The sequence below is a fragment of the Crinia signifera genome, chromosome 8 (genome assembly GCF_055691185.1).
Source record: "Crinia signifera chromosome 8, ASM5569118v1, whole genome shotgun sequence".
Lineage (NCBI taxonomy): Eukaryota > Metazoa > Chordata > Amphibia > Anura > Myobatrachidae > Crinia > Crinia signifera.
Window position 1 is genome coordinate 65,943,732 of NC_139224.1, and position 21,055 is coordinate 65,964,786.

Sequence of the window (21,055 nt, forward strand, 5' to 3'; positions counted from 1 at the left end):
CTCTTAAGGAAGATGATGTTAGTACTCAGCTCATCTCTAATGGTGGTGGTTTCCCACTCAGCCATATACAAGTTGGCAAGGCTAGGGGCACAAATGGTACCCATAGCCGTGCCACACGTCTGCAAAAACCACTCCCCCAAAAATTCAAAATAATTGAACTGAAGGACAAATCTCAAACAATCACAGATAAAGGTCTGTCGATGTACAGAAATATCGGGGTCAAGGCATAAGCGGTTAGCCACTGCCTGAATACCCTTTTCATGTGGGATACTCGTATATAGAGCCTGTACATCGATGGTGGCCAGAGCAAAATTATCCCTCCACTCAATGTCTGCTAACATTTCCAAAAGATGTGATGAGTCACGCACATATGTCTCAATCAAGGGTACATATTTTTTAATGTATGTATCAACATACTCAGATACACGCGAGGTCAGTGACCCCACCCCGGCGACAATAGGCCGACCCGGGGGGGGCACCACCCCTTTGTGTATCTTAGGCAAATGGTAGAATGTCGCTAGGTTTGGCGTTTTGTTGTGCAAATATTTATATTCATTTAAACACAATAACTTATCAGTTAAACCTCTCTTGAGAATTACCTCAAGATGGACCAAATATTCACCAGTTGGATCACCTGCGAGTTTTACATAGGATTTTTCATCCAGCAATAGCTTATATGCTTCTGATACATATACATCTCTGTCAAGTACCACTACACCCCCACCTTTGTCCGCGCTCTTTATTACTATAGAACTGTCTGTTTGTAAACTTTTAATTGCCATATTTTCTTTAAGACTCACATTAGGTTTCTCCTGAATCTTAGTATTCAGTTTGGAAAGATCTTTTTTAACCAACTCGGCAAATAAATCAATATAAGGGCCACGAGACTCCAGAGGGTAATAGGTGGATTTAAGTTTAAGATTTGAATTGAGAGAGTCTAAAGAGACATCTAAGGGGACCTCAGGACATGGTTTTTTCAGGAAATGGCGTTTGAGTGTCAGGCGTCTTGCAAACAGATTGAGATCAACCTGGACATCTACTTTGTTTACACTTTTAGTTGGTGCAAATGATAGGCCTCTTTGGAGAACCGACATCTCCGTATTACTTAACACCCGCTTAGAAAAATTGAAAACCCCTTTAAGATTATGTGGAGAATTACCAGCAACTATCTCTGTGACAGGGGCGGTGGAGCTATCGATTGTTGAACCAATCTCTGTTTTGGCTCCCTTCCTGGGATTTCCCTTTCCTCGGCTTCCCCGAGTCTTCTTTTTAACCTTAGGGGGGTGCGGTTCGGTGTCGACATACGCAGGTCGTCGTGTCGACCAGCGTCTAAAAAACGGCCATTATCATATTCAGGGCGGAGGACTTCAAATCTGTTATCATTGGGCCCTCTTTCCTGTGCATTCTTTTCCTGTGCAAGTCTCGTGGTAATAATAATAAATACCGTAATAATAGAAATCCCCAAAACTATTGGGATGAGCCTGTGTTTTCACGGAATGCACAGGAAAGAGGGCCCAATGATAACAGATTTGAAGTCCTCCGCCCTGAATATGATAATGGCCGTTTTTTAGACGCTGGTCGACACGACGACCTGCGTATGTCGACACCGAACCGCACCCCCCTAAGGTTAAAAAGAAGACTCGGGGAAGCCGAGGAAAGGGAAATCCCAGGAAGGGAGCCAAAACAGAGATTGGTTCAACAATCGATAGCTCCACCGCCCCTGTCACAGAGATAGTTGCTGGTAATTCTCCACATAATCTTAAAGGGGTTTTCAATTTTTCTAAGCGGGTGTTAAGTAATACGGAGATGTCGGTTCTCCAAAGAGGCCTATCATTTGCACCAACTAAAAGTGTAAACAAAGTAGATGTCCAGGTTGATCTCAATCTGTTTGCAAGACGCCTGACACTCAAACGCCATTTCCTGAAAAAACCATGTCCTGAGGTCCCCTTAGATGTCTCTTTAGACTCTCTCAATTCAAATCTTAAACTTAAATCCACCTATTACCCTCTGGAGTCTCGTGGCCCTTATATTGATTTATTTGCCGAGTTGGTTAAAAAAGATCTTTCCAAACTGAATACTAAGATTCAGGAGAAACCTAATGTGAGTCTTAAAGAAAATATGGCAATTAAAAGTTTACAAACAGACAGTTCTATAGTAATAAAGAGCGCGGACAAAGGTGGGGGTGTAGTGGTACTTGACAGAGATGTATATGTATCAGAAGCATATAAGCTATTGCTGGATGAAAAATCCTATGTAAAACTCGCAGGTGATCCAACTGGTGAATATTTGGTCCATCTTGAGGTAATTCTCAAGAGAGGTTTAACTGATAAGTTATTGTGTTTAAATGAATATAAATATTTGCACAACAAAACGCCAAACCTAGCGACATTCTACCATTTGCCTAAGATACACAAAGGGGTGGTGCCCCCCCCGGGTCGGCCTATTGTCGCCGGGGTGGGGTCACTGACCTCGCGTGTATCTGAGTATGTTGATACATACATTAAAAAATATGTACCCTTGATTGAGACATATGTGCGTGACTCATCACATCTTTTGGAAATGTTAGCAGACATTGAGTGGAGGGATAATTTTGCTCTGGCCACCATCGATGTACAGGCTCTATATACGAGTATCCCACATGAAAAGGGTATTCAGGCAGTGGCTAACCGCTTATGCCTTGACCCCGATATTTCTGTACATCGACAGACCTTTATCTGTGATTGTTTGAGATTTGTCCTTCAGTTCAATTATTTTGAATTTTTGGGGGAGTGGTTTTTGCAGACGTGTGGCACGGCTATGGGTACCATTTGTGCCCCTAGCCTTGCCAACTTGTATATGGCTGAGTGGGAAACCACCACCATTAGAGATGAGCTGAGTACTAACATCATCTTCCTTAAGAGATATATCGATGATATTATAATCATATGGGAGGGTGATGAAGACTCCTTCAATAGGTTTGTGGAGTGTCTCAACATCAATACCTTTAATTTAAGATTCACATCATCGTTTCATCGAACAAGAATCGAGTTTCTCGATATTGTGCTCGATGTGGCCGATTTTCCTACTGAAAAAGCCATTCAAACATCCACATTCTTCAAGCGCGTGGACGCGAACAGCTACCTCGAATACTCAAGCTGCCATTTGGGAGCTTGGAAGAACAACATCCCTTACTCGCAATTTTTGCGACTAAGGAGGAACTGTTCGAGCCTGACACGCTTTGATGAACAAGCCGCTGTTTATGTCAGTAGGTTCAATGAAAAAGGTTACCCACATAGTGTAATCGAAGGAGCCCTCCAAAGAGCGCGCTCATTGGATAGAAACAAACTTTTCCAACCAAAAACTGCCAGGCAAGTGTCATTACCAGATACCATCGATGGTAATGATATTATGTTCGTGACCCAATATAACTCGCACGAAAAAGAACTGAAGGACATTTTTAAGAAGCATTGGGGTGTCCTTAAATTGGACCCCGTCTTGGTTGGTCACATTCCTGAGGTCCCGAAAATGGTGTTTCGTCGGGCTAAGACCCTTAAGACTATTATCTCAAAAAGCCAACTTGAAAGCACCAACCATCCCTCTGAAACATTTCTAAGTATTAAGGGTAGTTTCCCTTGCAATCATTGTAAAGTCTGCCCCTTTATGAAAAAAGGTCCTCTAATAGAAGGTACCGATATTAAGGTGAATAATTTCATCAATTGTAATTCTACTTCGGTTGTATACCTTTTGACATGTGGGTGCGGCTTGAAATATGTCGGTAAGACCAAACGGTGCTTCAAGGTTAGAATCCTGGAGCACCTCCGTAACATCAAGCACGGGGTCACCAATCATAGCGTGTCCCGACATTTCAAGGAGGTCCATAATTGTGACCCCAAAACTTTGACTTGTAAAGGAATTGAGCTGGTACAACACAGCAAGAGAGGTGGTGATCATGAGAAATTTCTTCTCAAACGTGAGACCACATGGATACTCAGACTAGATACACTAGTACCCAGGGGATTGAACGAAGGTTACGAGATAACCCCGTTCATAAACTAAGTGTATCCCCAATAAACCTAGGGTGCTGTCAATATTCTTATTTATCTTGATGTATAATAAGGAGTGCTGTATTCTAGAATCATTTTGATTGTATTACTAGCTCTGCATTACTAGTGCTTTAAGCTTACTTGGATTTTGGGTCGTTGTTTTTTATAAGAATGTATACATTTTTTATATGAATACATATTATAGTAATCGTGATCAATAATCATATAATACTGAAGGTCTACTAGATTGCTTCATGAAACTGTGTCAAGTACTTTATGTATGAATTCATAATTTGTTTCTAACGATAATTCCACCTCTCGGATTTATGGATTAATCCATTGGAGAGATTTTAGTTAGATGTGTATGTGCTAGTTAGTTGTTATGAAATATATCAATGTATTTCTGTTTAGAAATTTATTCTGTGAATGTAATGTTTTAATTATGTCTTATTCCAAGAGGCATCCTGCTCGCACATATTATCAGTACCAGTGGTACATTTTATACTGGCATATTATATATTGTGTATAATCATTCCCATCCCGGGCACTTTTTTGTTGTCCTCTGTTCTCATATAGCTCGCATTTAATGCGAGATACCTGTTTTTCTAATATACATTGATAGTATGGGGCGCCTCATTTAATGAGATTGTTTACCATGTGGCATCCCCTTTCCCCCTTTTGTTTCTCCTTTTCTCCTATTGGCCCATATCTCCTGTGACCAATTTTATTTACATGTATCCATGACAGCGAGCTGAGGCGTTGTACTCCGTCTCGCTGCTACTCCATTTAATTCTTGCGGCTTAAGCTGCTGATTTTTACTAAGTAATCATTTGTTTTCATTCATTTATATGTCCCAGTGTTAACTTACACTTTATAGTGGCCCGGGCTCTCAAGCAGTAGATGTACCATATTGGTTACGCAGCATGATGCCCTTAATGTGTCCTAGGCATCTATTGGCTTATGCCTGTTTAAAACCGCCCCTTAAAAATCACTAGTGTTACGTACGGCATTCCTATCTGTACTGCCCGCGTCACTCGCATTATGCCGGACACTTGTATCCGCCTCCTCACTGACGGGATCCAATACCGTACAGTTACCCGCCCCGCCAGCGTCACTTGGATGACGCATGTTATCCCTATCCGCCCCCTCACTAGCGGCGGCCAATCCAGTGTATTTACCCGCCCTGTCCGCGTCACTGAGATGACGCGTGATGTGTTCTAGCCGCCTCCTCACCAGCGGTATCCAATTACCCTATACTTACCTGCTCCTTGATTGACGGGGACAGTCCTTTATATTCTGTACGAGCGTACGTAGTAGCCACGCCCTCTGACGAAGTCCGCAGTGACGAAACGCGTCAGGGCGTGGCCTACGACACTCCTTCTACTCTGGACACTGATTTCCTGGACGTGGCTTTCTTTCGTACGCTTCCCTGCAAGCCAGCTCTGCAGCGTTTCGAGTGACACCAAGGTCCCGGTACAGTGTGAGCAGTGTTGCCTTTGGTTTTAAACCCATGCCTTGTGGTACCCAGTCCACAGTGTTTTAACACACGGTACGAGTTCATGTTAAACTGTACCCTGGATTTTTGTTTTAAAATAAATTTTCATTACTAAAATACTGCACCATGAAGCGCCTTCTTTCTGCCTCTCTCTAGATCTTTTGCCCTGTGGGTTCCAGGGATTTCCATATTGAGAAAGAAGCTGCTGCAAGTTTGATTGGAACCTTGGTGCCATACTCCCTGCTTGTTACAAACAGTGGACTTTCCAACTGGTATAAAGTTGACTGACTTTTGGGCGCAGTTTGTCAATACTCTATATATATATATATATATATTAAAAAAAAACAAAACAAAAAAAAACTTACCATGTCTCTGGCAATGTCAAAAGCTTCTTGCAAACCATACAATCGGCCACACACAAAGTAGACACCATTGGCCCAAAGTACACACCCCTCATGAATCCAGAATTCATTATTGTCAAGAGGTAGTTGGGGGATCTGAAACCCTTGGTCAGGTATAACATCTGCAGTGGTTTGTCCACTAGGGTCAATTGACAGTTCACAAGGGTCAGTGGTCTTCCTGCGTGAGGGTACAGCATGTCTGGAAGAGACACAATCTCCTGAACGGTTCCGACGTTTGTAACGGGGGTGTTCAGACAGGCTGCGCTGTTCCCTGGCTTGCTGGGGCTCCTCCTCCTCCTCCTCTTCATCCGAGTCAGTCTTAGAACCATCTAATGCATCTTTGTGTCGAACTTTCACTTTTTTGGGAGTTTCTGATGATTTTTTCGGTGGTGGGTTTTTGGATAGTGTAGACGCATATTCCTGGGTGTAAAAAGGACCAAATAGATCTCCAAGATTTTTGTAATTGGCCCATTTGCCACAAAAACTACAGACAAGGTGACCCATTATTTCAGATTCAGTTACAGTTGGCCCCTGCACCATGAAGCTTGAGATTGGAAGAGCTTTGCTCTCAGTAGGCTGTGGAGATGTGGCCCTTTGACCCTTTTGTAAAGATGTTAGTTTTTTCCAGCGTTGTTCTTCCTCTTCAGCATTGATTATAACACAGGACAAACCTACTTTCTCCTTATTTTCCACATGGATATAGGGAAAAAAGGATTTGGGTTTAGTCTCAGTTTTTTCTATGGCTTGGCTAGCATACTTTAATTTGATCTCTGGCTCTATTGGGGCAACTATAGGAGCTGCTTGCTTAGCCCTTCTCCTTCTCGACGTACCAGCTGGCTTCCTCCTCTCTCTCCTCCTTTTCGGTTTAGGCTCAGACTCTAAAACCTGCTCTGGCACAGACTGTGTTTGTGATGGTGGAAGAGGTGAAGGAGAAAGAGGCAGCGGCGGAGAGGTCAAAGCTACTGTGACCGGTGCTTGAAGTTGTTGTTGTTGTTGCTCTGGCTGCTGCTGTTGAAGCAGCTGCTGTTGAAGCTGCTGCTGCTGTTTAAGCTCTTTTTGCAGTTGTTTTTTCTGCTTATTGACACTACCGATGGGCCGGCCTTTCTTTTTTCCTGATGGAAAGTAGCCTTTTGGCGGCATCTCTTGTTTGGGGGTAACAGACTTATCCTTTTCAACGGTTTCACATGGTAGAACCTGTAGCAATGGGCATTTTGATTCTAAAGCTGGAGAGGTTACCTTTCCTTCAGTGAAGTGGTTGAGTGTTTGAATTACAGGCTCAGACTGTGAAAAGTCTTTGATTTCCATAAACTGTTCATCAATTTCCTTTTTAATTGGTTTGTCATCACTGATAGTCCAGGCATAGTCCAAGGATTTTGGCGAAAGTCCCCCCTTTTTTTTCTCTTCATTGCTAGAAATATCTGGTACAGCATCGACTATTTCGCTTGTCTCTTGCATGAACACTTTAACACTTTCTGGACCTTTTCCCTTGAGAGATAAGAAGTCATCAAGTGTTACTGGTTCAACAGGACTTTCAGAACTGCTTGGAGCAGTAGAACGACGCACATTGGGAGATGTAATTTTTTGCACTATAGCCTCCAGCTTGAGGCCCCTACCTTTGCGAGGAGGGAGAATTTTTGTTTTTGTTGGACTTGAAAGTGACACTGCAGGGGGGCTCCTCTGTTCAGTACAAGATTTAGGTGAATCTTCTGTCACAGATAAACATTCACTGTCCGTGCCCCTGGATGACATTACATGTAATGAAGGTATTTTTTCAGAACCTTCCTTTGGGGTAGTAGTAGGTGGCCGCCCTTTGTCATCAAGCAACTGCCTCTTGCTTGGGATGGGAGAAATGAAAGAACGTACTCTTCTTCTCATAATTAATGGGTTGTGGTGCGATACTTCCTCAGGTCCTGATGATCGATGTGCATTGAACCCAAGTTTAGGGAGCTCAACTGACTCCCCTTGTCTGGTTACATGTGTTTCAGATTCTCGTATGGGGGTAAACTGCTTCTGATGTTTACCTATTGGAGAACTAACTTTTTTTACAGGAGGAGAAGATTGACGTACTAAGTGCCAACTTGAGGATTCTACTGGAGGAGTCTTTTGACTATTTCGTTTTAACTCCACAGTTGTTAAATTATGGTTTCCTTCACCCATACGCAGTTGTCGACTATAGTCCATGTTGCTAGATTCATTATATGAATTTTGTTGGCTAAATCCTACTCCCTCATTTTCATTCCTACCTGGACTGCGAACATGAAAGGATTCTTGCCTTGGGCTTTTCCGCTGTATTTCCTGAAGATGCTGCGAGGCTGAGAGTATAGCTTGAGCAGAGTTTCCCAGCCATTCCTTATATTCCTCTTGTTGGTAAAGCTGTCTTTTGTAATGTAGAGAACCGAATGTAGGATGAGGCTCCGCATAAGAACTTGATCTGGAATTTGAATGGTAACCTAGACTAGAACTATCAGAATTCTGAAAAAAAGCAGAGTATAAAGCTTCTCTACTTGCTCGTTCTGAAAGACTTATTGATGGATTCAAATTATGGGTCTCTGTTGAACCTCGACTTCTTCCCGGAGACATCTTCAACTTTTCACTAAGCTCTTGGGATTGTGCAGGCGACCTCCCTCGAGTTCCCAACCTCCCAGTACCCCTTTTGGGATTTGATACACGGCTGTTATGTGAACTGTAGTCTTGGATGGGTTCATATGTAATGGATCTTGGACTAACATTGGCCCTAGAAGAGTCTTTGGTGTTGTATGGCAAACAATGCTCTCCTGTTCTTTTTCTTTGTGCCTTTGGGGACACCGTTTCTTCCCCTCTGGCCACTCCACTTTGACTATTTGACTTTTCCAAGGGCAGCATTCCACTAGGTAGAATAACAGACTGCCCAGCTCTGCTATCTGGTGGTCTTTCTTTTCCAGTAACATGTTGAGAGCTTGTGGGCTCACGTACAAGTTGTCTTAGTGGGGAGATGTCACAAATAACAGACCTTCTTTCAGAAGGTCCACTGCTCTGTTCATGGCAAGAAGTTGGTGGTTCAGCTTCAAATTTCCTGTTTGCAGGATAATCTGCCAAATTTATCTGCTTCATTTCTAAAATGGATTTTCTATCCCACTGACCCCAATGTGAGGATTCTAAATGTGGTGCCAAACCTTTACCAAGTATGCTGCGATTAGATTGATCATTGGCCTGGTTCATGAGAATGTTGGGTCTCATTGGTACTTCAGGACTTCCAGTAACAAGTGTAGCATCCAGTGTGCTTCTAGCATATCTTCTTTCCTGCTGATGGTGCCCTTGCAGGACTTCCTGCAAAAGGCTTGGATACTTTTCACTTCTTGCAGACTTACGTTCAGGATGTTGTGACAGATCAGTTGGATTTTGGGAATTAGCGGTCACTTCCTTGAAGGCAAATCCAGTGCCAATAGGAGATTTAGCAGAATCTACTTGGGGTATACTAGTTGTTGTGGTAGACACAGCATCAGCAATATTAGATTCCCCATTCTGGGTGTTAAAACACTCTTTAGAACTTTCCTCAGGGGCTGTTTGAGGCAATTCGGGTTCTAATGGTGGATCGATTGCGTTAATTGGTGCTGGAACTTCATCAACTATTTCTGACCGGTTTGCCACAGTTTCCATTGAAACTATCACCCCAACAGAGTTTTCACTTGTCTTAGGTATATTGTCAAAGGAATCTGCTGGTTGTGGCACTGTACCTATTTCTTGAACTGCAGTCTTCATTATAGGTTCATTTTGCCACATGTGTACAGGTGAAGGCGGTTTTTCTGAGGGTAGACCCTTTATGCCTGCTTCGGAACTGGAGCTCTGGCCACTTAGCTGTCTTACTCTTTCACCTGGATCTCCTGAACTGCTAGAACAGCTACCATCTAATGATTCTGCCATTGGAGATTTCAGTTGCTCTTCAGCTTGAGAAGAAGTCTCTGAATTGGCACAGCTGTCAGTTTTTCTAGACGTCCTTTTACTACCTTTCTTGTGAAGTGCCAAAGCATCAGAAAGCAGCATGTGTTGAACTGTATTAGGCAAGTTGGCTACTTGGCTACTAAGTGCACTAAGGCTGCTCAGACCTGGATCTGTCAAACGTTTCTCTTGTGAACCTTCTGCACTAAAACTTTTAAAAGTACCAATCTGTGTGTTCGGACTAAGTTGTGGCATCATCGGCAATATACGGTTTCTGGATGGTAGAGGTATATTTCCCTGTCCACACTGAAGATTTTCGCCACTAGTCATCAGAGGTGAAGGGGTGGAACTACAGCTAGGGGACTGTACTACAGAGGCAGCTGGAGATGGGTTAGAGATGGGACTGAAGTTTTGTTGGAACTGCATAGGTGATCGTACAGGGACCTCAGATTGGTTGTATTGTCCAGCCTGATTTTGCGGTAACAACTTAGAGGAGTTTGAGTACTGCATTGCATGAGGAGTCTGTTGCTGCTGTACCTGACTTCCACTTTGTGGTATTTTAGATGCATCAAAGTTCTTTAAGTGCTGGCTGGCATAACTGCTATAAGCTTGTGGTGTTCCATAGGACGATCCGGACATCTGACTCTCATATGGAGAAGTAGAACCTCCAGGACTATAACCCTCATAGTTTGTCCCAGATGGTCCAAACCTTTGAAGAGGAAAGGAACTAGATGCTGACCCTGCAGAAGATTGATAATGTTGTGCAAACTGCCCTACTCGTAATGGATATCCAGCAGAACTGAGTGAAGCAGAACGTTGCATTTGCTGCATGTGAGAGGTTCCTGTGGATGCAGGTGTGTTGCCAGACTGAGGAAGGGGCTGATGTGATTGGTAAAGTTGTTGTCTTAACTGTTGACTAGGAACATGAGATGAATACTGGACACCGCCAGGGGAAAAGGACCCTGGAAAATCTTGTGAATATTGAGATAGGCTGGCTGCTGCAGAATGCTGGCCTGGAAATTGGCTATGGTGGCCCTCCCGCCCATACGGACTACTGAAACCTGTGCTGCCACTACTGGTATTTCCTTGGGGAGGTCCATAACTCTGTGCTGGTCCTGTAGGTCGGCGCTGTGTTTGGCCCCCAGATGGGCCTCCTTCTTTGTTACCAAGATAATAAAAATCACCAGCTTCTTTTCGATAAGCTTGATAAGTTTGCAGACTGGAATTCTCCCCAGGAGTCACTGCAGTAGGAGTGACTGCCCCTCCTCTACGTCCTCCATAGCTGCTTTGAAATATCTGAGCCTGCTGACGGGGGCTGAACTCTTCCATCCTTGAGGTCCCGTGAGCTTCCGGTGGATAAGTTTGCTGATTACCGTGGTAGTTACTTTGCTCTCGGAATGACTGCATACTGCAGAACTTCTTCCTCCTACGGAAAAAAACAGCATAATTATGTGGATTCTAAAAATACACAATACAATTGTCATAAATTTCAGGTAATTCAATAAAATAATTATTTGCGAGTTCAAGGTACAAATAAAAGTAGTCTTAATACAGCTCAAATGCATACACAATAGTGTAACTGGTTACTAACCGAGTTTGTCCAATCCTGGGAAAATTGTACAGTAAGCACTGTGCTCTAGTAAGAAATTTGAAGGTTTATAATATTGTTAAAAAATAAATCATTTTAAATAATGCTGTATATTGCATATATTTGAATGGTATATGCAACTAGTGTTATGCTTATGTTTTCTGAGAACAATGGGGGGTGATTCTGGTTCACCCATTCACCACGGGGACCGATGTTGAAGATCTGCACATGCGCATAATCACTTATGTACATGTGCAGATCTTCACTGCAGGCGGCCTCGGAGACTTGCATAGTCTCCCAGGTGCACATAACGGGGGGTATGCAGGTTGTGGCCAGGGGCGTTTGCATGACTGTTGGGTGCGCCCAGGAACGCTGGGCATCCCCATGCAAACCAGGGAAGACAACCGTCTTCCGGGGACGTCCAGCTAACGCCATTGGATGTCAGCTGCCCATACTGTTTTAGGAGCATGGCACCGCAAATCTAAGGCACAACTGTGAAATAAATCTGTAAATTCCCTAATAGGACAACAAAATAGAACCCACAAAATAATGGAACTATTTATGATCGTGACGAGAGCTTTGTGCAGAGCGATCTAGTTAAGCAGAGATGGCTCAGCACACAGCGCTGCAGCAGCAGTGTGTGCTGAACAATCACTGCCCATGTTCTCAATAAATAGAACACTGACAATAGCGACGCACAAAATCCCCCCTCCCCCGGCCAATGAGGGAAAGTGGGAAAGCACTGAGCGACTTTCCCCCCCAGGGTTGAATGGGATCATCGCTGTCCATACATGATGGGCATAGTCGCCCAGGGTGTATGGACCTTAACTGTAACACAGACAAGATAGTCCAGAAATTTTTGGCTGGACTATAGATGCTGCACATTTTTTGGTACTTATATGTTAGTTGGGCACCCACTAAGCTATTTGCTTAGTTTTCCGCATCCCCTCATGGGGCTCACCACACTATATAAAATCAACTCCATGTCGACATGGATAGTGGGGGTATGAGCGTATTATAGTGGCCACCCAACTAACATAAAGTACCCATTTTTTTTTTGCTCCATCATAATGTTGATATAACACAAGTGGACTGTGCTGTTTAAATTGGATATAATGTATGATAATTGTATATTTTAGGAGAGTCTGTATATGGAGCAGGTCAGAAGTTGTATTGGAAAAAAGAGTCAGAGACTCAAAGATATATAATTATCCAATTAATCATCAGTCTCCTTGTACATCCTAGTTACACTGTGTTGTGACCAAGACACAATTTTGACAAAATTACAAAAAAAAAAAAAAAAAAGGATGACCGACGCTACCTGGCATGCTAAGGAGGGGCTGTTTTGCATCTTTGCTGCAGTCAAGCCAAAGGAAAAATGGTGTGGATCAATCTCACTTTTGATTGGACCAGGGGCGCTTGACACAAGTAGTTTGTACCCAGCTGCTGCTTTAGAACAGGTGGTCAGGCTTGTGTGATAGAACAAGAAAGAACAAGAAAAAATGCAGAGATAAGCAGCGCTAAAAACCGATGCTAAAACAGACTGGTTGATCTATTACAATTCTTTTTTTAATACTTTACTAAAATATAGGTATATAGCCAGCATACATAAAACAAGGAAATAAAATAAAATGAATGTGCACTGAACTCCGAGGAGAGTCCATATAAATGGTCTCCACCAACCGTTTCTAGTTTGGGTGTCCTGGAGAGTCCTGATTTTAAAGGCCCATGAATGATGGTATAGGTCCCCAAATGGTCATCCAGAGGAGGAACAAATGTGTAGCATGTTTATATTTGGGGTTTGCAAATTATCCCCGTTTGGATTCATTCCATCATTTCCAGTTTGGATACAATAAATCATCATTCATAGGAGGTCGAGGACTTATTTCCTGCATAAAAGATCTGCAGTAGGACTTGGTTATTTGTGCCATCTTCGGCCACTCCTGGCAAAACCCGCTACACATTTATTCTCCCTCTGGATGACCATTTGGGGACCTAACCTCTACCACCATTCATGGGCCTTTAAAAACCAGGACTCTCCAAAACACCTGAACTAAAAACGGTTGGTGGAGACCATATAAAACTCTGAATTCAGGGCATATTAATTTAATTTCCTCGTTTTATGTATGCTGGCTATACACCTATTTTTAGTAAAGTATTAATAAATCAATTGTAATAAATCAACCAGTCTGTTTTAGCATCAGTTTTTAACGTTGCTTATCTTTGCATTTTTTCTTGCAGCAAAGATGCATCTGTAGAGCCACTTCTTCCAAAGGCCCCTATACAATACTGTGATTTGGTCCGATTTGACTTGATTCGGACGGATCAGGCCGATAAGTTCGGACCAAATCCCATGTGTGACATTCCACCCTACCCAATGCGAGGTCCCTTGTGCATTGGGTCGGACCCTACAGACTGAACCTTTTTTAGCACCCGCAATGTATTGGGTCCGATTACATAGGTGTATGCCAGCAGTGAAGTACCACTGGCTCACACCTATGTTCAGGTCTGGGTGGCAAGGCAGGCAGAAGCTGCTGAGGGCCAGGTGGCAGGGCGTTGAGCAGAATTTAAAAAAAAAATTAAGTCAAAACACTAGCTGGCTAAGAGAGCTCTTTGACAGTTTTTTCTTTTTTAAATTCTCATTGAATCCCATCAATCAAAAAGTTTGCTCTATCTTCTGCTGGCTGAGTCACCGAACTGAATCCATACTGAGCCTTAAGATGCCCATACACTGGGCAATTGACATGTGATTTGAGCTCTTTTCTTGCGATTATGATGATCAATTGCATGATAAGCTTTAACATCGCATAACATTGGGTAGAAATGTATACCTTTTTCATTATAAGCACCTAAAAAAAAAAAAAATTTGAAGCAAGTCCGATGCCATGTACAGTCCCGTGCACATTGCGCCGTTGTCTGCGAGTCGCATCAGCGACAGAAGCAACCTGTTGGATCACACCCAAGCCGGGCAGGCTTAACTGGGATTGCATGGGCTATATTGTATGTGAAATTACCAAATATGATATATCGAATGCGATCCTGCACATGACTTCTCTGCCCGGAAAAGTCCCACTAGTGTATGGGAGCCTTTAATGTTGTCCCTGCAGCCACCTTAATATATTTCAAAATTATGTCAATCATTTCCAATACGATTTTCTCTTAAAGAAGCACCAGAGAGAATGGGGTGAGCATTGGATAAATGAGCTACCACAACAAATACCTCTGGGGTCATCCCATGTCAGTGCAAACAGGTGTGTACAGCACCCATCTCAGATTTCTATAAAACATTTTAAGTTGAGAGGATGTGAAAACTATTTCTGTCAAATATCTCAACTGACCATAATGTTTTATTAAATATGGATTAAACTGAATTACTAAATCACATCTTCTTTATCTAGTTTAAACATGCTAACTTTTCCTCCTAAATCCAAACCAAATGACTATCTGCTTTACATTTCATGTTACGGTAAAAACGGTTTGAACAGAATTAAAGCCGCTAGGTTAAAATCGACAGTAGACTTCCCAATTTTTTTTTTAGGTGCTTATCATAAAAATGGGTATACATTTCTACACAACCCCCACTCCAAAAAAATAAATAAATAAAAAAACGTGGTATTTATAAATGGTGGGAAAAAAAATCATGAAGTTGAAACTTGATTATTGTTGTAACGCTTACATAAGTGGTCGTCAACCTCAGTCCTCAAGTACCCCCAACAGTTCACATTTTCCAGGTCTCCACAAAGAATTGCAAGTGAAATTAGCTTCACCTTTGGGTCTGTTAAAATGTGCCAGTGAATAATGAGTACACCTGTGTACCTGCTGAGTGACCCGGAAAACATGAAATGTAGGGAATACTTGAGCACTGAGGTTGAGAACCACAGGCTTGCATAATTAACACAAGAAACCATGGGAAAAAAAAAAAACAACTTGAGTCCATAACTGAAGTTGAATCAAGAGTCACATTAATTTGCTCTGGTTTGGACATACCTATTACAAGATAATGGACATTAAAAAGGCCACATTTTTCTTTTCAAAGGCTGGTAATGTCCTTCTGTTGACTGCAGGTTAAACAGGAGTCCATGTGTACCGCAGACAGATGAGAAGATACAAGAATTCATAGCTGAGAAAAAAGGCAGGAAGTTTTGTCTGTAGTGACGTGCATAACTTTCCTAAAGGCAGAAGAGAAAAAACAATTCAATTAGTGAGATAGGAGATGCAGATATTTTCCTAGTCTTAAGTCAGGTACACACAGACAATATGAAACCCATATGTTGTTTCATGTAGTACTGTAGCTCTTCCAGTAGTAAGACCACTCACAGGTCAAGTCAGTCTGGGTGTCAACGGTGAGCATTATAAATTCGACATATAAGTGTACATAAACATATTGCACAGCTATACTTTCGTTGATCCTTGGTGCAATTCACTGTAATAGCTATTCCAAACACACAACAAAGTCAAATGGTAGTTATATATGGACAGGAGTAAGAACACCTGTCAAACCAGACTGGAAAGCAATATAAAACAAGCATAAGAAACGAACTTGATAAAATACAATAGAGCAGTGTTGGCTACCCTTGACACTCCAGCTGTTGTTGAACTACACACCCCAGCATGCCCTGCTACAGGTTTTACTATTTGGCCATGCTAAAACTGATGCAGGGCATTCTGGGATGTGTAGTTCAACAACAGCTGGAGTGTCAAGGTTAGCCATCACTGCTATAGCTTTCTTTATAAAATAGTGCAGGTAAAAAACCCTACACCAACTGTGTTGTTACTACAATTATCTTAATTGAACTAAACTGTTAGTCAATCTAACTATACCATCTACAGTTTTATCAAAACCCAATAATATGTTAACTATTTTTAAATCACACATATGGGCCTATCCTATTAGCGGCGATAATTTACCACTGCCAATAGACTACACCCAGGGATTAGCTTCATATGCATACACTTATCGGGAATTGTGTTTCGCATGCAGAATCCCTGATAAACCGCCCCAGGAAACCCATTTTTTGGCAAATAAAAGATGAATCTTATCCCGGATCCCATGTGTTATTGTTCAATATATAATTAGATAGCCCAACACAGTTTTTACATAATAGGATCCCACCCATAGCATCATAAGTATACAGGAGATTTTTACATAATAGGATCCCACCCATAGCATCATAAGTATACAGGAGATTGTTTGTTTTCTATAGCAACAATAAAAATCAAGCCACTAAAAACAAAAAAAAGGCAACAGGCAGACAATAATCACGTACCATACTATTGAAAATAAGTTGACAAGGAAAAGTATAAAAGTCACAGGTAAATGCATTCAAAGCAACAAAAGTGGTCACGGCTTTTGTGAAAATGCTTATTACATATCTTAGCAAAGTATTTGTTGTAAGATAAATATGAATCCAATTATAAATCTACTTTTGGTGAATTATCCCCTTCAGTGGAGGTATTGAGTGCATGCCACTTAATTGGTTAAGCGTTATATGATAAAAGGAACAGATTAAAAATATACTACATCATGGTGCCAACTAAGGCTGGGTACACACTAGGCCAGGCATTCTCAACTTTGGTCATCAAGGCACACTAACAGATAAGGTTTTACCGATAGCCAGGCTTGATCAGAGGTGACTTAATTAGTACCTCAGTTATTTTGATTTAACTTTTTGCGCTCAAAATTATTTTGAGCAATTCAAACAATCTGGTTTAAATAGTCTCTTATTTATAAAAAAAATGGTCTACATTGAATGTTGAACGATGTTAATGTTCTTATTTTAAAGTGGCTCACCATTGGATCTGCTACTAGCGCTAGGGCTGTTGAGCCTGAATAGACGGACTTGAAAGGGTTAACATCTTTGCTAAAGCCTGGATATCACTAAAACCTGCATTGTTAGTGTTTTGAGGACCGAGGTTGGAAATGCCTGCAATAGGTTGTCTAGTCCATAAGATCAGATCTATATATATTGCTCAAATCAGCAAGTGTGCATGGACTATTTCATGCTCTGTTTTGTTCTGAAGATATTGTCACGGCCACAAAGCTTATGGATATGGCCACTGAAAGACATTATATTGTTTATCGTGTATGGCCAATGGACACATCATGATCAGCCATGATCGCGTAACCAGCTTTATGCTGGGTACACACTGAGTGGTATATTGTTAACGATATAGTGCAAATTACTCAATGTGTATCTGCCATACTGTTAATGATGCACACTCCCGATAATTGTTAATGACCCCCCTGCTGTCTGTATATGCAGCTCAATTCGACAATATCGTTAGAGCCTGCATGTACCAGGTGGGTGGGTGAAATCACTGAACAATATCAGTCAGTGTGTATGCACCAAACAGGTCTCACATGGCTCAGGCAATATAGCAAAAAATATCGCTGAGTGTGTACCAAGCTTTAGAATGCCAATGTCAAAACAACAACAGAACCGATCTTTGAAATAAAATTGATGTTTTCTTTTTGCACACAGCAGACTCACAGAACAGACATCCATGTACCGGTAACTCAAGTTAATTTAGCTACACGGTATACAATTTTAAGAGCAAACTGGAATTATTGGGTAGTTGACCCAACAACTGTTTTTTCCATACCAAGGATTCAACTAGTGTGTACTGCATGTGCTAAGTTGTGAACAACGTTCTAGAATCCTTCAGAAAAAGCAGTGAGTACAAACATCAGCGCAAGATCTGCTGATCGTTTTACAGAGACACTGATTGGCAAGCATTTAAAAATCAAAATTTACAGCCAAAAACAGTATTTGGGAGTACATATACTGTATATTGTCCATTTATGGGATTGCTTTGTTTTTTTTCAAAATGAAACTAAATAGTGTGTATCTAACCATATTTTTTTCAAAGCTCTGATGGTGTGCACACACGGTAAAGATATGCCGTGCTATGCGAATCCCCGATACGATCAGATCGTATCGGGAGTCGCATCGCACGGCATGCAGTGGCACAATTTTGACTATATAGTGCAGATCTGCACTATATAGTCAATTCAGCCAAAACTATTTGCCTTGCGATACGTGAACACGCATCGGGATCGCAAGCAGATAGCAAGGGTTAAACCCCTTGCGATCTGCATGCGATGCCGACACGATGTTGACTATGTCGTCAACATCGGAAGGCATATCTTACCGTGTGTACACACTATGACACTGCTAGAAGCTTTCAATATTTAACATTTAAAATGGATACAAATAATGGATAAATGAAAGATATACATAGACCGGCTTTATAGACATAGAACATTCAATGGGTTTATAAAGATTGTAAAAATATGATTATTGAACTCAGTATATAAGATATATTTAGTAACTTCAAATGACCATACCCTAAATCAAATGTTTCCATCTAAGCAGTACATTGCACCAATACATAACAAAAAAACCATAATACGCTTATACGAATCTATAGCCCTGACACTAATAGCACTGATCTATTATACTAATACAATGCACTGATACGTAATAAATAACATTAACATATCACTATACAGCAATCTCTGAGGGGTGATCACTATTGCTCTTTGTCTTTCTCACGCCTAAATTCAAAACGCTAAGAGCCCGCTTACTACGTCAGGCTCCGTGTAAAATGGATGCGTAGAACATTGCAGAGATCCCCTTCCCAAACACTGATGAGGCGGCAACCCCGCATTCCGTCTGCTTCTGATAACGGAGCTGCTCACTACAGGATTGGCGTCCTCGCTGGCCTTCTACAATATCATATGTACAAACACTACGACATTCCATGAGCGCACCCTGCCCCGCCAGTACCTGCGCTCCCTCAGCTCGCAACTAGCGCTCTCTGATCACTTGCACACACATCACGGCCATCCTCTGACATCACTTCCTGTATCTTCACTAAACTCACAGATTTTTTTTCTTCCTCCTAACTTTATTGACAAAACAACATAGACCATGCGCGTTTATGTGTTTTATAGGCATACGCCACGCCAGTGAGTGCAAGCAGTTTGGACTTAAGTACATAAATAATAACAGTAAAACACGCAGAAAGGTTATTTACAGAATTAACGTTTCCCATTCACAGGGGAACACTGCTTACTTTTTTTGAAGATTAGCACATCTAGCCCTCAGTACGTCATGTCCACCTTAAAAATGACTATATGGGGGTTCCCGGTTATTCTGATTCACTTGGAAAGGCACAATCCCTCTCTAATGGACAAAACCATAGGCACTGCAGGTAGGGCTGATGTAACACATACTTGCCGACTTTTTTTTTTTTTTCTCTGAGAGAAGCCCGGAGAGGAGACTCAACAGCAGCATGTCAGGGGGGCGGGACAGGCAGATGTCATCAAGCCCTGCCCCTATTACAGTCAAACAACTTAATTTGCAGGTCTGTGAATTTGGGGAGAGTCTAAAATGACTCGAATCCCGTAATTTTAGCCCCGCCGCTTGCCACGGACCTGCGAAAAACGGTAATTTTGTGCTGCAGCGAAGGGGGATGCGGGGGCTGCCTGGCCAATGTGGGAGGATTTCCCACCTTCCCGGGGAGTCGGGAGGGGGACCCGATTTTCGGGAGCCTCCCGGCAATTCCGGGAGGGTAGGCAAGCCTGATGTAACATGTGCAGAGAGTTAGATTTTGGTGTTTTATTGTTTCTGTTCAGGGTAAATACTGGCTGCATTATTTTTACACTGCAATATAGATATCAGTTTGAAGTACACCCCCCCCCCCCCCCCAATCGAACTCTCTCTGCACATGTTACATCAGCCCCACCTGCAGTCATATGGTTTTGTCCATTAGAGAGTGCTTAGAGTGAATCAGAATAATCCCCTATATTCCATACTTGCCTACTTTTTAAGAACCCGGAGAGGAGAATGTCAGCAGCACTTCTGGGGGCAGGGCTTGATGTAGAGATCAAGATCACCTTGATAAAGGACCCAGACCGGGTTTGAAACACGTTGGTGGTAGGGATGGCCATCGTTGCCATTGCCATTGATGGCAATTCTGCAACAGGCCATCGATAGTGCTTAACTATGCAATGGATGACCATCGATATTTTTACATATCGATGGTCATCCATTGTGTTTGATTGATTGGCCTTTGGGCCAATCAAAACACATGGGTGGGGCTTCGCGGGTGTCAGGGGCGGAGCTATGCTCTGTGTCCCGACACTTTGAAAAAAATATATAGTTTTGCTGTTCCATCGATGGAGGGAAACCATCTGGTTCTACCCCATCGATGGCAAAAGTATTCAACATCGGCCATGAACATCGATGATTTCGAATCGTCGATGGCCATCCCTAGTCGGTAGAGGCGTTACAAAGGGAGACCTTTCTGAGATACCTTGCCACAGCCGTGCGGATTCCTGTGTATGCCCGGGACATCACCTGTAATTTGCATGCTGTTTATGAACTGTTATTTGATGGTTCATTACCATCTGGTAATTATCTGCAGACCTTCCCTTTGCACTCACCACTTTATAAATATTGTTTACATTGTGTATGTGCCTCATTTGTGACAAAAGGCTTTTATCCCTATTGGGAAACATTGTGCTTTTTTAATCGTGTGAATTCATGTGATATTAAATTGTTATGCGCTATGAGACCATATATGTATTTTTACATGTGCATCCCCATGGGAAAATATGATTAAAACA

The 21,055-nt window shown here is 42.1% G+C and overlaps 1 protein-coding gene across 3 annotated transcripts in view; it reads right to left on the bottom strand.

Annotated features, from left to right (window-relative positions):
• The window catches only part of LOC146026173 (transcription factor 20-like), a 76,524-nt gene extending 56,929 nt beyond the window's left edge, over positions 1-19,595 (bottom strand). The window contains exons 1-3 of one of the 3 annotated variants that reach the window (XM_083156601.1): positions 19,501-19,595; positions 15,409-15,590; positions 5,883-11,259 (exon numbers count right to left, since the gene is read on the bottom strand). In XM_083156601.1, coding sequence (XP_083012727.1) covers positions 5,883-11,240 — 5,358 coding nt within the window. In that variant the 5' untranslated portion in view covers positions 11,241-11,259; positions 15,409-15,590; positions 19,501-19,595. Of the gene's footprint in view, positions 1-5,882; positions 11,260-15,408; positions 15,591-19,009; positions 19,169-19,211; positions 19,332-19,500 lie in introns of those variants that run through there. The other 2 variants (XM_083156599.1, XM_083156600.1) reach the window with 2 other exon arrangements.
• Between the last annotated feature and the right edge of the window lie 1,460 nt (positions 19,596-21,055).